The following is a 15,188-nucleotide window of genomic DNA, read 5'->3' as shown; positions in this document are numbered from 1 at the left end:
AGATTGTGACGACTTGGTCAGGTGGGGACATTTGTGTGCCGGCCTCCCCGCCTCCGATCGGAGGCCCCCAAGATCAAAACCCCAGGCCTGGCACTTCCTAGCTGGGTGGTCTTGGGAACACCCAAAGGACCACTTTAAGCTGAGCTCCTGTAGGGATATAAGCCCATCGAAATGGGATTCACCTCGAAATAAATGCAAGTCTGGGAAAGAGCTGCTGTGCGGTAAACAGGGGAGCCCGGCTTTCACACCCTCTGACCGCAAGGCAGAGGGAGCTGTGGCTCGTGGGCCGAGGAGCCTGGGGGGTGACGCGGGGAGCCCCCGGAGCCCGACGTCCTGTCGGCGCTGCCAGGACGAGCGGCGAGGAACACCAGGACTCGGTTCTACTCCATTTTTTATTACAACCCCCTCCTTGTGTCCCGGAACCAACGGCTATTTAACACACAGCCCAGAGCATCCTAAAACTGACAGTGTTAACATCCCCATTTCTTTCTCAGTATATTAAACCAAAAGAAAAAAGCCTTAAAAAAACCCAAAATCACCAGGTTTAGTACATCCCAGGAAGAGCACCTTTACTAAACAGGAAAGAAAACGTGTCAGGAACCTGACCAAATACACAAAAGCAGCAGGTGCGGTTCCTGAAGGAAAAGAATGACTCCCAATGGAACATAAATAGATCCCCCTCCAAGTACATATACTTTCACATGAGTGTGTACACAAACATGTAATATATTAAAAGAAATTTGGTTTCTACCGCAAGAAGTTATTCAGAAATAATAAATCAACATCTCCGTGGCGGGGGACACCAGGGCGCGGCAGCCACGTTGCAAACGAGGCGCACCCCTCGCGCCCGTGCACACGCTCCCCTCTGTACACTATGTACACTTGCTGGGAGGGGGCTGGGCAGGGCTTCTCTCCGCCCCACCCCCAGCCCAGCAGATCCAGTGTTTGTAGAAAAGTGAGCCAGGGAGGGCAGGTCCCCACGTGGGCCCAGAGCCACCTGCAGGAAGAGAGGTAAAGGCCCAAGGCCACAGGCCACAGGCCACAGGCCACCCGGCCCCAGGGGAAAGAGAAGTGCGTGGGACCCAAACAGCCGGCACCGCTCTAGGGTAACAGGGAGCCTGACTCTGGGGTCCGCCCAGGGCCTCATGGTCTCTGTAGTTGGGCCTCTGTGGGCTTCTCCAAGGATCAGACGGCTGCTGGGAGAGGGAGTAGAGTTTTCAGACCCACCAGGGCTCAGCCCTGTGAGCGTGCATGTGAGCGTGCATGTGAGCGTGCATGTGCGTGTCTGGGCACAAGCCCCCCACACACGTGTAAGCTCTAACGGAGGCCAACAAGCTGCCACCAAGTGTTCGTATGAGGCGTGCTCACATAGTGTCTGCTTCGGGGAGGTCCGGAGCATCATTGCCTCATGAGCACCAGGCCAAAGGAGATTCATTCAAAAGGTACCAGATGCCAGAGGCTACAGGTTTGGAAGACATGTCACACACCAAGGAGTGTAATGCCGTAGGGCTTGGCACAGGGTTTTTGTTAACAAACCAAAAGGAAAAAACGCACGGGAACCCCTTTCTCATTCTCAAACCCTTTCCCGACACCACAGGCCGACAGGAGGGAAGAACATGGCACCAGGAGGCGCGTCCGCAGTTTTAAGGTTCAGGAGCAGCGGGTCCAGGAAACGAGTCACACACAGCCATACTCGTACCACACCGTCTGCTGGTCCCCACCTGGCTCTGGGGACGCCGGCGTGCTCTTTGAGTTGTTCCCACGGCTGAAGTCCTCAGGGGCCCGGCTGGGGTGGGGAGCCAAATCGGGAGACCTGCCCGGGCTCTTGGCCGGGAGCCCCTCTCTGTGGCCCTGTCCTGGGATCCCATCACCCTCCGAGAGGCTGGGCCCCGCCCGGACAGGGGCGACGGTGGCCACTTCCCCCGAGTGTTGGGGGGTTTGAGGCTTAGTCCTGGCAACCGGGGCTGAAGCAGGTGAGACGTGCAGGAGCTGGGAGCCGCCGCCGCCGCCTCCAGCAGCAATGGCGGGGGCTGTGGCGGACTGCTGCAGCGGAGCCAGCCTCTCCTCCTTCGGGGGAGCCAGGGAGAAGCGCCTCGTGTCCAGCGGCCGGCTTCGGGGGCCCAGGCCCTGGCAGGGGCCACCGGCCTTTCCCACAAGTAGGGTCCGCTCCCGGGCCAGGCTGTGGGAGCTGGAGGGCGTGGGGCTCTGCAGGGCGTGGCTGCCTGTTTCCCTGCCCCCGGAGGCCTCCGAGCCCCCCGGCTTCTGAGGGGACTCTTGTCTGCAGGCGTCCGGCCCGCTGGCTCGAAGCAGGTCAGCTGAAGCCAGGCTGAAGGCCCGGCTCAGGGATGCGCTCCGGCTGGCGGCCGCGTGGGAGGCCAGTGGCATGGTGGCCTGCCGGGGTCGGCCCAGAGACAGGCTCTGCGGGGGCGGGGGCTGGGCCTGCCTCCCGGGGGCGCTGGGTGGGGCCTCGGCCTCTGCAGGCCTGAAGTTCGGCTTCACGTACTGCCCGGGCTTCAGCTGCCTCCCCTCGGAGGTATGGACAGCCATCTTGATGGTGGGGGCCACGAGGCTGGTGGGCATCTTGGCCCCTTCTTTCCTGGCAGGCGGTCCTGGCTGGCCTCCAATGGCCGGGAGGTCATTGGCCTTCCTGAAGTAGTCGCTGAGCAGGTCATCCCGGCCACTGGGAGTGTCCTGCGGAGAAGAGGGGACGAGCTGAGAGGCAGGAGTGAGGGCCAGGAGGGTCCTCGGAGAGCCCCCCCCCACCCAGGATGTCCCCACACAGCCCGCACGGCCAGGACTGAGGTGTCCTGCTCGTGCTCGGCCCGTCCTTGGCCTAGCGTCGCCCCTGCCACACACACTGCCCTTGGTTGGGGGTGGGCAGTGGAGGGGGCCGGGGCAGCTCACGGCTGAGGGGGAGACCCAAGCATCGCTCAGGTACCCCTCACTCCACCAGCCAGAAAACAGCCCCAGAGAGGGAACGGCTCCCTGCAAAACTTGTCCACTTTGAGGAAAGGCCAGGCCCAGAGGCCTGCCCACAGCCCGCCACTTCAACCTGTCCCTCTCTTCCCACCAAGCCCAGCGGGAGGGGAGAGCAGACCGGCACCCGCCCGCCGCCCGCCGCGCTCGGCCGTCTGCCAGGGCCTTCCCTTTGGCCACCAGGATGAGGGTCAGGTCCACTCCTGAGAGGCCAGAACCACGCGCACTCAAAGCCCTTGCCACCACCTCGAGCTTTCTCTTGATCTGAGAAGCGGGGTGATAGGGACAAGAGGCGGGCCCCCAAGGGGAACTCAGGGCCGGGCAGGGGATGGCCACGCCGCCACTGTTCCCTCGAAGCCGCTACCAGGGCTGAAGTCCACCCCCCGCCCCAGCAGCGGTCAAGCTGCTGCAGCGGTGACCATGCGGCCGGAAGTGTTTACTCTCTGGCCTTTCCCAGGAAGACCTGCCGGCATCTGCCCGCGATGATTCAGAGTCAGTGGGTGTTTGGGCTCCTAACCCTGCAAGAGGGCGCTGGCCTCTCCTCAGGAGAAGCTCCCGGGGGTGGACACACACCGCCCCCGCCCTCCCTGTGGGCGGCACATTGCTGCCCGCTCCCTTCACAGATGGGAAAGCAGCCACCGCCGGGGTCCGGGCCGGCCGCCAGCACACGGCGGAGATGGCTGGCTGGTGGCTGTGCTCCCCACCCCAAGCCGGCTCGGCACCAGGGTGAGCCACCGCGGCCCCATCTGGCTGTTTGTGGTTCTGGTCCACCTGAGGACGGAGTGAGGGAGCGCGCGCCCCTGGGCCACTCACAGGGGTGGGGGAGCCCCGGTTGCTCTCCTCCAGGAACTCCTCCAGGGTGACCATCTCGTTGCTCGGGGAGGCGCAGGGCCGCACCCCGGCCTGGGGCTGGGCCACACCCCTCTTCTGGACGCCGTCCTGGGCCAGAGGCCCATTCCGGGGTGGCGGGTACTCCTGGCGGCCGAGGGCAGCGCGTCCTGGGGTGCTGGCGTCCCGGGGCGGAGGAGCTGTGTCTCTGCTGGGGACCAGGTCTTCGCTGCTGAAGCTCTCGGTCCTGCCGTGGAGCCGGTCGGAGGAACCTGGGGGTCAGGGCGAGGAGACGCAGAGAACGCATCAGTCTCCCACAGCTCTCGCTCCCCCACCACTGGGGGGCCCTGGGCTGCCAACAGAGACTCCTCAGGGCACCTGCTCCCGGCTGCCGCTGGGGGTGCCAAGGACATTCTGGAATTCTTTAGAATCTCACACTGGCATTTAAAAACAAAATAACTTGGGAGAAAAGCAGAAAGCTTCTGCTCCAGCATAAGTTAACAGCCACAAGGCGGCACACGTTCTTTCAGACGCACAGGGACGGCCGCGAAGGCAGGCCTATCCTGCACCACAGAGCAAACTTCAGACACCTGAGAGGAGCCAAGGCCGTCCGCCGTGCGCTGGCCACTCGGATCGGAGCTACAGCCCCTTCCCGAAGGTGAAGTCCCTCGGATTCAGAGGTTGGGTGGCTCGACCAGGTGCCCAGAGCTGGGCAGAGGAGGAGGGATTGGAACCCAAAGTCTGTTGCGGCTCCCAGGCCTGAGCTTGAAACTGAACGGTGTGCCCTCTGAATGCAAACGCACAGTGCTTTAAGAACCCTGCTGGTTGCATTTTTTAAATTATGCAAGTAAGATGAGCCCAGGGCCAAAGGTCCAAGCCCATTGAAAAGCACACGGAAGGGAAGGCCGACTTACCCTTCAGGGTGAGTGGCGAGCTGTCGCTGGACGCGTTCCTGCTGCTCTCTAAGCTACCTGGCCGCGACACTGAAAGGAAACGACAACGTTACCCTGAAGGGTGATGACCAAGCATACCCCAGACTATGCCGCCGCATCCAAAAAATATTACACGACCCAGCAGCCCTGTGCTGAAGTTCAGGCAGAGGGCCTCAGGAGGGGTGGGCTGGGGACTGTCTAGGCCCTCCCAGGAGGGGTCTGGCTTCACCGGAGGCTGGGGGCAGTGCACAGGAGGCTACCCGGGATGACACCTGTCTGCTTTGTGAGGTCTGGGGCTGTGGCCTTAAACACGCTTGTTAACAGGAAATGTGCCGCCGCACTCAGATACAGAAAGCAGACAACAAAGGGCCGCTCTGGGTTAGCCAAGGGTTGGGGGGTTGGGAGCAACCACCCGCGGGACTGCACAGAGCTTTCTGGAGCACACATGGAGACACCCTGCCTAGATGGTGGTTATGTGCATGTCTGCATGTGTACCGTGAAGCATGTGCCCGCGTGCGGGGCCGCTTCGCCATGGCATCCACAGGAGTGGGTGCTGGGCCCCCGGAGGGAAGAAAGCGAGTGCTTGCTTTTCTTGGTTGTCGGCTGTCCTTCAGCTCCTCTTTATTTGTCCCCAATTTACATCTGCCCCAAAGGAGGGGGAACTGGCCCCCTGGCTGCTGTGTGTACCTTTCCTGTGAGTGTCTCCCGCAGCCCTGGGGTCAGAGCAGGCGGCCAGGTGAGGGCGGGCAGCCGTCCCCCAAGGGCTGGCCATCCCCTCCAGGCCTGCAGACCGCCCTCCTGGCACACTCCTCCAGCACACGCAGTAGCACGGCCCCCGCCGGTGTGCCCCCACGTTGTCAGTGCCTGTCCCGCTGCGCAGCCGGCAGCCAGGGGGACGGGGCTGCGTTTCCCTCGTCCCCACACACAGCTGGTGCTGGGCTGAACCGCAATGAGAACAGCGGACACGCAGCGAGATGCTCTGTGTCCTCCCCACCGAGCAAAGTCTGCAGGGAGGCTGGTTCCCTGCAACGAGCAGGTGTCTGGAGAAAACCTGTTTGCTAAGGGGGCTTGAGGGTGGGCCAAAAATCACTTGGTTTTTGCTTTTGCAAAGAGTATAGAAGCAGAAGTCCCCTCTTCGAGAAGGGGACGTCTGAACTAAACAAAGCACCTTTCTCTTTGAAAAGGAATACGTGTCACTAAAAGGCAACTGTGATACGAATCAGCCGGTCTGAAAATACCTTTGTTCATTCGAGCCCTGCACTGCAAACCCCTCTGTCTTCTCTTTCTTGACAAGAGAAGCTCCAGGAATCAGAACACTTAGGAAGAAAATCCTATTTGTCCGCTGATCGGGCTGCTCGCCGAGACTGACCAAGCGTTGCAGCAGATGCCCCGCCGCGTACCCGCCTCCCAGGGTCGGGGTGTGAGGGCTCCGTGGTGTCCCCGTGTGACCACAGCCCATCTCTGCCCAGAAGTCGTACGTGACTGTTTGCGTGGACCCACGTCAGCGTCGCTCGACGTCTCAGGCGACGCAGGGGCTGGGGGTGATGCTCGCTCCCATACTTATGGGTCATCACTTCAGGAGCTGAATCCCAGGTAAATTCTCTGAGCCTCCTCTTTTCATTAAAGAATTACCTTGCTGCTATTCTAGAATTTTGTTTCTCAGAAACTATAAAAACCCAAAGCAACATTCCATTTCTGAGAAGGCTGGTAAAATGCACTGTTTCCCTTCTGCAGAAATTTACAATATGCCTAAATCTGATGGCAAGTGCTTTTAACAATTTCTGATGACATTTACACCTTGGAGCCGCTCTGGGCCACTGAAATCCAAGTGAGGATAGTGAGACCTCCCAGGAATCAAGGCACCCTGGTACGGGTCTCCAGAATTTTCTTAAAGCAAGAGGCGTTAGAGCCCCCAGAAGTAGGATGCTTGACAGGTAGTGACTCCCCCATCACTGGAGGTATGTAAACAGAAGGTCCATGCACAGGCCCCTGGGGAGGGCAGGGAAGGGGCATTGAGGGATTCCCACTTCAACATAACTCCACTTTTGCCAATTCTGAGTGCTGGACTTCCACATGGGACTTAGCGTGAAGGAAGAGCACTGTGGCTGAAAACAAGGCCGAGAACCCAGGCCGAGGGCACAGCGCACCGACCACTCACCCTGCTGCCTGTGGTTGGTGAGCTCCAGCTCCAGGGACGGCTCGCAGAGGCTGTCATCTGAATTACAGCCTGCGGTGAAAACAAGGCCGGTGAGTCAGGGACCTGGAATAGCCGTGGGGAGGCCTGGGCCTCCTGCCAGACGGCCACCTCCGACTCCGGCCCAGCACTGAGTCGTGGCACGGGCCCAACGCCTGGGGGCGAGGCAGCGCCGCGTGCCCTGAGGACCAGCCTATGCTACGCCTGTCCCTATTCCTCTGCTGGGACAGCCTCACACTTCCGACTCCTGTTCCATTCAACTTCACATCGCGCTTCCACCTGTGCAATCATGGGGGCGCCACGCCTAAGCAGCGCTCGGGCCTAGGGGTCATGCAGCCGAAGGAGCTGGCACTTGGTACCCTGGAGCCCTGTCACCCTTGAAGCTGCACCAACAGCAGAGGACCTTGACAGCAATGCTCCTCCGGGGGCCTCCTTACTGTCACATGGCTGGGGGAGGGAAAAGGAAAGAACCCGCTGCCTGAGCAAGGATGCGGATTCCCCAAGGATGGAACCCGCACCAGCCGCGCCCACTAGAACAGCCCGGAGCCTACGGGCCACCAGTCAGCGGCCCTTTCCCAGAGCTGAACCAAATGCCCTGCACCTCATACCTGCGAGTTCCTCTCTAACAGCAGACTCTAAACTGGCAACAGGGTTTCTGTTTCACAGGCAGTTAGTTACCCATCCACCTGAGCGTGAGAACTGGCCAGGATCGCCGCGGGCCTATGGACAGGCGTGGGCTCTGGCTCAGGGCAGGAGCCAGGCTGCAACGGTGGTGGACACGCCGGGAGAGCTGGGCATTAACCACACAGGCCGCTGGGAGCTCGAGGGCAGAGGGGGTCCTGGCTCTTACTGGAGACCAGGCAGGGCTTCTGCACCCCAGAGCCTGGGGGATCGGGGCAGACTGCTGACTGCCAACAGTGAACGCTGACGTGGGTCTGCCCTGGCCAGCACGCAGCGCGATTCCCTGACACCCAACAGCAAGCGGCTGTTTTCAGGGCCCGGCTGGGGCGGAGGAGGACTGCCCGGCTGCCCTGGGCTCTCGCAGCCCGTCTCTTCCAGGGCCCTGCCTGCCTCCGCGTTGTGTGTCAAGCCAGGGTTGCGCCTGCCACGGCTGCAGGGGTCCCGTGGGGGCTATCGCTATGAAAAACAGCCTCCCTTCTCATTCTCTTTAATTTCTAACACCCTGGGGTGATCACTTGCAGCTCTTTCGGCTGTTTCTCCAGACATTTTCATCTCTAAGTTATAAGCAGACAGTCCTTTTTAGTTTTAAGCTTATTTTTCCTTCTGTTTGCACACTAAATTTCCCAGTGCTTCCCCGCCGAATGCTCCTTTTTACAGAACCCATTCTTGTTTCCCAGGTACAGCTTCGCTCGCTCTGGCACCAATGATGGGCACTTGGAAGCTTTCGCTTCTGTGCTCGATGGTTTTGGTCTCTGTCTCCTCAGGTGTCCGGGGTCCCTGAACTGTCCTGGGCTTCACTTGGCAAGATGTGCCCGAAGGGTTTTGCTAATCAGAGAGCCCGAAGGACGTTTCAATCTCCCATCTGAGGAGTGAACACGCATGGCTACGCAGGAGACATTTGCTTTGCAAACCCTTCCCCGAAGGCCCTTGTTTTCCAGTTTAGGACACTCGCCCTCCATTCTGTCAACTGACCCCCAGTTCTGAGACCCTGTGCAGTCTCCTCCCTGGAGAATAACCCCCCTAGGTTGCCCGACTTTAGCCCAAACTCTGGCTCATGCCTGCTCTGGAGCTACTGATGCCAGCAGTTCCTGGGCAGTGGTGGTGGGTTCTAGCGCTTTCCCATCAGTGGCTCCAGGCCAGGCCTCCCGACGGGGATGTTATCTGCCCCAGGCACACAGCCTTAGGCAGAGCTGAGGCCTGAACCGGCATCCGTGTAACACCGAAGCCTGTGCACAGCTCACCCACGCTGCATAGCGCCGCAGTCTGAGACCCCTCCTGCCTCTGAGAGCCGGGGTCCTCAGGGAGTGCTCTGGGCCCCAGCCGCTTGTCCCTCATGGTTCTGGGGGGACCCGGAACTCACCTTTGGTGCGGCCCGGGTGCCGGGAGATGGGGGTGGAGCTGGAAGGGGCCGTGGTGATGGCTGAGGATGAACAGGTCCAGGGGCCCGGCTCTGAGGGCCAGGGCTTCGCGGCGGGGTCGGCGGAGGCATCCGTGCGGTCAAGGCTGCCTCTGAGCGGGGACCCTCGCTTTGGCTTTAGGTCCCCAGGGCCTGGGCAAAGAAGGGCATTGAGAAACGGGGCCACACAGCCCCATGCCGAGGTGGGGCTGCCACACCGAGGCCTGGAAGCAGAGGCAGCAGGGCACACGGACCACGGAGACAGAAGCTGGGCTGCGGCCTCGGGGCTGCGGTCTGAGCGGGGCGGCCCTGGCCCTCTCATGAGGGATCGCAGCCAAGCCCCGAACGGCTGGGAGAAAATGAAGGGCGGGCTCGAGAGGCCAAACAGAATGTTGGTCAAAGTCCACGGTATTAACTGCAGGGCACACGTGCCATGTGACATTGTGTTTCACCCCAACCCGACTTAAAAAGACCCTGACAGATGTCTGCTCAGGATCACCCCAGACCGCAGCCGAGGCCCCGGGGGTCCAGGACGTGCACCCTGCCAACTGCCTCCACTACGACTTGAGAAAGAGGATCACTGCCACCCTAACCATAACTTGTCCAAGAAGCCTCCGTCTCTGCACGGTGGGGCTGGCTGCACGGGGGACTTTCACCTCGTGGTTTGTGCTTTTCTGCAATCTCTGAATTTTCTGCCGTGAACATATTTTCTTGTCAGAGTTAAATAAAATCTTACACGGACACATATATACAGTTGGAGCCCTGGTTCAGTGGATTGAGCATCAGCCTGTGAACTAGAAGGTCGCAGGTTCGATTCCTGGTCAGGGCACATGCCCAGGTTGTGGGTTTGGTCCCCAGTTGGAACTGGCAACTGATCGATGTTTCTCTCCCTCTTTTTCTCCCTCCCTTCCCCTCTCTAAAAATAAAATCTTTTTGAAAAAAGTATTAAAAAAATCAGAACCACGCCCCCCCCCCCCCAAAAAAACCCTTCAGCTACCTAGTAGAGGGAAGAGGACAGGCTCTCCAAATACAAGCTAAAAACTACTGCTGTTGGGTCCCTAGCAGCATCAGGAAAAGGCTGTTCTGCACAGCGTTCCACTGTCGAGGTTCTGGCCCCCCTCCACTCTCCTCCAGGGACCTGACCCCCCTGCTCCTCAGCTGCCCAATGCCTGGACTCGCTGTGATGTTTTAAGCACCCAAATCTTGCGACTTGAAATCAGGAGAAAATTTGGCTTTTGAAAGATAACCTTGATGAGAAGCAAGACTCAAGTCTGGTGGAATGAATGGGACAGGCATCCCCTGGGTGGAGGCAAATGAGAAGCAGCGGGAGGCGGAGCGGAGCACACAGCAGCAAGGGCGGGAGCTGCCCGTTTCTGGCAGCAGGCTCGGGAGACAGTGGCGAGGGCCGGGCCGTAGCCTGGGGGGCCCAAAGCGCGTGGGGGCAGCAGGTCAGCGCGGCAGGAACTGACTTGAACACTGTAATAGCTACGTATTTATTTTTATGGTTACCTTGTTTTTATGGTGAAACTGGTTTTCCAGTTATAATACTGATAATAATCTTTCCTTTTAAAATAAATTTAAAGTGGATACAGTGAGTCAGTGCAAGGGAAGACATGTAAGTAATCACACAGGTGACAAAGACATGGCGAAAGTCATGGAGGTGGGGCAAGGATGGCTGGAGACAGGAAACACAGCAGTAGCTAAAGGCCTCTGTGGACCGGCTTCCCCCGCTCTGGCTGCGATTTGCGTGCTGATGCTTGTCCGCTGCGGTTCTGACATCAGCATCCAGGAGGTCAGGGAACCTCCGCACAGTCCTAAGACTTCACTCTGGGCCCAGCCCTGGCTTGGCAACATCGATCCAATTATTCAAAATGCTTGAATGGAGCAATAAATCCTCCAAAACACAGAGCACACCTAAAAAGGGCGTTATCCGTAAAAGCCAACAATTCCGTGCTCTGAGAAGGAAAGTGGAAAAAAACGGCAGCAGTTTTAAATGGAGCTGCTTGAAACTAAATCTTAAAAATAAAAAAAAAAAAAACTCACTTGACAGAGGCCGCACACTTTAGGAAGCATAGCGACAACGGACCAGTTCTGCGTTACACACGGGCGTAACGTAAGCCTGCAGGTGCGAGAGAGAGGGCAGCACACGGCCAGGGGACTTACTTAGCAGGGACATCCGGGCCCAAGACCTGCGTCTGGGTGTCCCGAGGCTCCCCTAGAACTGTGCGGTGACGGAGTACGGTCCAGAGGGTGTGTCAACTCATCTTCTCTTTCGAAATCAGAATCCACGCTGGCTACTTTAAGCTTGGCTTGGAGCTGGGGTCGGGAAGGAGGGGTCCACTACGGGTCATCTGGCCTTTAGGTACTGTTTTTTGTTTGTTTGTTTGAATTTCAGAAATGAAGGAGGGTACATGATGAAGACACCGATAAAGGAAAAGGGTTAGAAATCTCCAATTTGGGAAAAAGTGACAGACTCGTTAGGAGAGGGTGGGATGTCAGAGGCCGACCAGAACCGCAGGCGCTTAGAGAAAGCTGGGTGGGCCGCTGGAGACTTGTCTTTGTCCTTGCTTTTGCTTCTCAAAAAGGGACTCTTTTTGCGCTGAGTTGCTAAATTGTTATCCCCCGGATAACCCAAGAGAGGAAGGAAAAAAAAACAAACAGCAAATAAATGAAATGAAAAATAACAACAAATGACGCTAAGTTAGCTAATGGGCTTGGGAAATCAGAATCCTGCCCGACCCAGGAGAGAGGCAAACAACGCCCACAACACGGCCGGAAGCAGGACTCGGTGGATCGTTTATGCTCTGACGCCATTTAATTAATTCTGTGGCGCCCTCGTGCCCATGCTGCCCTTACTGGGCGTGCGAGGCAAGTTCTGTGTTGCTCCCGGAGCCAAGGAGCGGGGCCATTTTTCAATTTCAATGTGTTAAATTATTAAATAAGAATGTGTATTAATTTAGGGCCAGGCTTTTCTTACTGATCCATTTCAATGACAGGCTCCCCGACCGTTTCGCTCACCCATGGCTCCGAGTCCTGTGCAAAGACACTTCACGACACGCTTCTGGCCTTTTCTGACGATGCAGTCTATCTGGACTGCCCACTAACAATTCCTGTACATCTAAAATAACCTCCTTCGGCAGGACGAGTTCGAAGATAAAGAAAATACCGTTTTTTGGTACTGAAACACCTTCAACATTAAGAATTATTCTCTTTTAGACCCCTATACACTCCCTACTCCAAACCTACACTTTATGACCTTTAAATTATAGGGTCCTATCAGAGCAGACAACTGGTCTAACTTTTTGAACATGTCGTACATTAATATAACTGATTTATCTCATTTCTGATTTAGGGTTAAAAAGTCCACACTGGAACCTCTTATTTCTTTCTCCACAGCACCACCTGGTGGCCATAGCTCACACCAAAGGATAAAGGGCGGACTGTTCAAGGCTGGTGCCCCAGGTTTGTTAGTTCAGCCCCTGCAGCTTTCACTGCAGGCAGTGCTCATAGTGGTTAAGAGCGCAGGCTCCGTAATCTGTCACACCTGCGCTCGGATCCCAGCTCTAACACTTATTCTCTGGGCAACTGGTGTTGCCACGCCTCCCTTCCTCAGCTCCGAAAAGGGGACAGTAATCGTGCCCACCTCACAAGGCAGCTGGGGCTCAACGAGGCAGAGAGAGCATGTAAATGAGCTAAAAGGTGCTGAGCTCAGGAAGAGCACCCATGCCATGGCTGCCTTTATTAACATCTGTCACTGACCTGCCCATTCGTGGATCAGCACAACCGTCTGGACCAGGCAAGCCTTAGTGTTTTGTTTTCTTTCTCCGAAAGTTTTCCTAGCTCAATTAGGCTGATTATAGTTAATTAAGCCAATGTAGACAATAATGCAAGTTGAGGTGATAAATGCCAAAAAATTTACATAGCCAGTGTGAAAACCTGGGGCAACAGAGCCCCTCCAATAAACACGGATGTTAATAAGCTTCATTACCATCCACGTTAATAAGCTTCATTATCACGTACCTGCATGTGAGCATTGTACCTAACTCACCCCCTGGAAAAGGCCTGAGAGCAAGCGTTAGTGCCCAAGCCATGGGTGTGTCCGTGTACACTTCACTTGTGCATTGCAAGGGACACAGCAGGACTGAGAAGTGGTGACGGTCCCCCAGAAAGGCTTGTGCACATGTCACACTCAGGAGGCGGCTTGCCCCCAGCCCTCAGCGTTGTCACATCAGCCCGAGAGCGCACGAGTCTCGGGCGCAGGCCCGATCGTCCGACAGTCCTAGTGTCTATCACGGAACTTAAATTTCTCAGGAGGCAGGTTTGGCAGGTTTATAGAGAAATAATCTATAAAATGGTATTTAAAAGTAACTGAAAACTTAGGCATATTTAAGGCAATGGCTGTGTTTAATTGATTTGTAAGATCAATTAAACATCCCCCGCCCCGGCCCCCAAACCCTAACCTCCCTGAAATCAGGGTGTAGCTTCGGGCGTGCCACAGTCGCACGGGCGGGGTGGCAACGGACGAAACCGCCGCTGCCGTGACAACCCATTCACTTTCTTTTCATGTGTGCCCAGTAATTGTTTAGCTTGTAACTGAGAGCCTCTCAGATTTGATGAAACACAGGACATGCAACTGGAAATCCATTTCAGAAGCTCTGGCAAACTCCAAACAACAGAGCTAAGTGACCAGGGAAACCACACCCCGTGGCCGCAGGACTCAAGGCCCGATTAGGTTGGACAGGAAAACCAGACCTGCTTTTCGAAGTGATAAAAAGATCAGAGCTGCGTGAGGACTTGCTGAAGATCCTGCACACGCCCATCACGTGTTACATGCACCGGAGATCTCGCTACAGAAATGCTCACTCGGCCTTTGAGAGATACAAGGAAACCCCAAAACACATGCCACTGAGCCTGTCTCTGTGGTGTCTGTGTGGACATCAGTTTCAGGTGTTCGAGTCCCTACCACATACATGCTGAGTGATGCTTCTCATGCTACAGTCACTGAACTGTTATGGGCCGAAACTGCCACAACACTGGCGTGCGTTTATTTTGCCACTCGGCTGTTATCACACGTAAGGAGGCAGGTGTCCGCGTATGAAGCAGCCCTTCTCTGGCTCCTACACACATGCACATCCACACGCTGTCTCGCTCGTTCTACCCTGTCCACGAGGGAGACGCGCAGTCCGCCCCTTCCCTCCCCACCTGCGGCCAGGTCAGCCGCTCCTACCTTTTCCCACGGGCCCGTTGCGGGTGTCTCGCTCTTCTACACAGTTCGAGCCTGAAGGGGTGGTCTCAGGGGCCTCCGGCTGCGACCTGACAGGCTGAGGGGCGGCGGGCGAGGCCGGGTCCAAGGACTCCAGCGGCCAGGGAGGGTCGTCTGTGGTTGACTTCGGTCGTTCTCTGGAACTCTCTTTCTTTGGTTTGATGAATTTGACTAAGGCTTTGGCTCCAATCCAGTGGTTTTTCCTAGTTAGAAGTGGACTTTGAGGACACAGCTGTCCCTCCAGCAGGTCCCTGGGGCCCTAGTATTTCCCTCACTGGCCATGGAGGCTGGCCACAAGGATGGATTCAGAATGATGGCGCTCTTTGCCATCACCCGGCCATCGTATCTGGGGCTCAGGAGGTAGGGCATAATTTGCAGCTAATTCACACCGACCAACCCAGCGATGGTAGAAGCATTCACCGAGGCAGGAACCCACGCTAGCCCCTAAGGAGAACGGAGCTTCACAAATACGGCTCTCAGCCCTTGGTTACCCATGCAAGATACGCGAAGTACTGCTGGGTTCATCTGACCTGTGTGTATTGGCAATTTTTCCATGAAAATGCCATTTTGGGGAAGAGTCAGGGGCCTCATTTTCTGCTAGAGTTGATAATAAGTGACATAAGCTGGCATACTCTGACCCTTGCTGGCACTGAGGAACCTGGGGAGGGGGAGGCGGCAGGGAGGGGTGGGCAGCGAATTTACAGGGTAAGTGATCCACTGCGGCTGACCGGAAATGGTGGCCTTCTGGCACAAGAACCACGCCTGGGCTGCAGTCCTGGCTCCGCCGCCACACAGCCCTGTGCCTCCACAGATCCCTCAGAGTCCTCATTGGTGCCTCAACTTCTCTTGGCAACAGAAGGTTCGGGCAGAGGCTCTGAACCTCGGTGGTTCTGTGGTTTCAACCGAGAGGCCTTGAGG

At 57.1% G+C, this 15,188-nt stretch overlaps 1 protein-coding gene across 1 annotated transcript in view; it reads right to left on the bottom strand.

Annotated features, from left to right (window-relative positions):
- Positions 1 to 392: 392 nt before the first annotated feature.
- Positions 393 to 15,188, bottom strand: part of CCDC88C (coiled-coil domain containing 88C) — a 109,470-nt gene continuing 94,674 nt past the window's right edge. Inside the window, exons 25-30 of the mRNA XM_054567147.1 lie at positions 14,235 to 14,473; positions 8,972 to 9,160; positions 6,895 to 6,963; positions 4,719 to 4,787; positions 3,790 to 4,076; positions 393 to 2,691 (exon numbers count right to left, since the gene is read on the bottom strand). Of these exons, the coding sequence (XP_054423122.1) occupies positions 1,678 to 2,691; positions 3,790 to 4,076; positions 4,719 to 4,787; positions 6,895 to 6,963; positions 8,972 to 9,160; positions 14,235 to 14,473 (1,867 nt within the window). The 3' untranslated portion in view covers positions 393 to 1,677. The remainder of the gene's footprint in view (positions 2,692 to 3,789; positions 4,077 to 4,718; positions 4,788 to 6,894; positions 6,964 to 8,971; positions 9,161 to 14,234; positions 14,474 to 15,188) is intronic.

The sequence above is a fragment of the Pteronotus mesoamericanus genome, unplaced genomic scaffold (assembly GCF_021234165.1).
Source record: "Pteronotus mesoamericanus isolate MK-2021 breed Mesoamerican mustached bat unplaced genomic scaffold, CSHL_Meso_final contig_182, whole genome shotgun sequence".
NCBI lineage: Eukaryota > Metazoa > Chordata > Mammalia > Chiroptera > Mormoopidae > Pteronotus > Pteronotus mesoamericanus.
The sequence above is the reverse complement of the archived record's forward strand: the minus strand, read 5'-3'. Positions and strand labels throughout refer to the sequence as shown.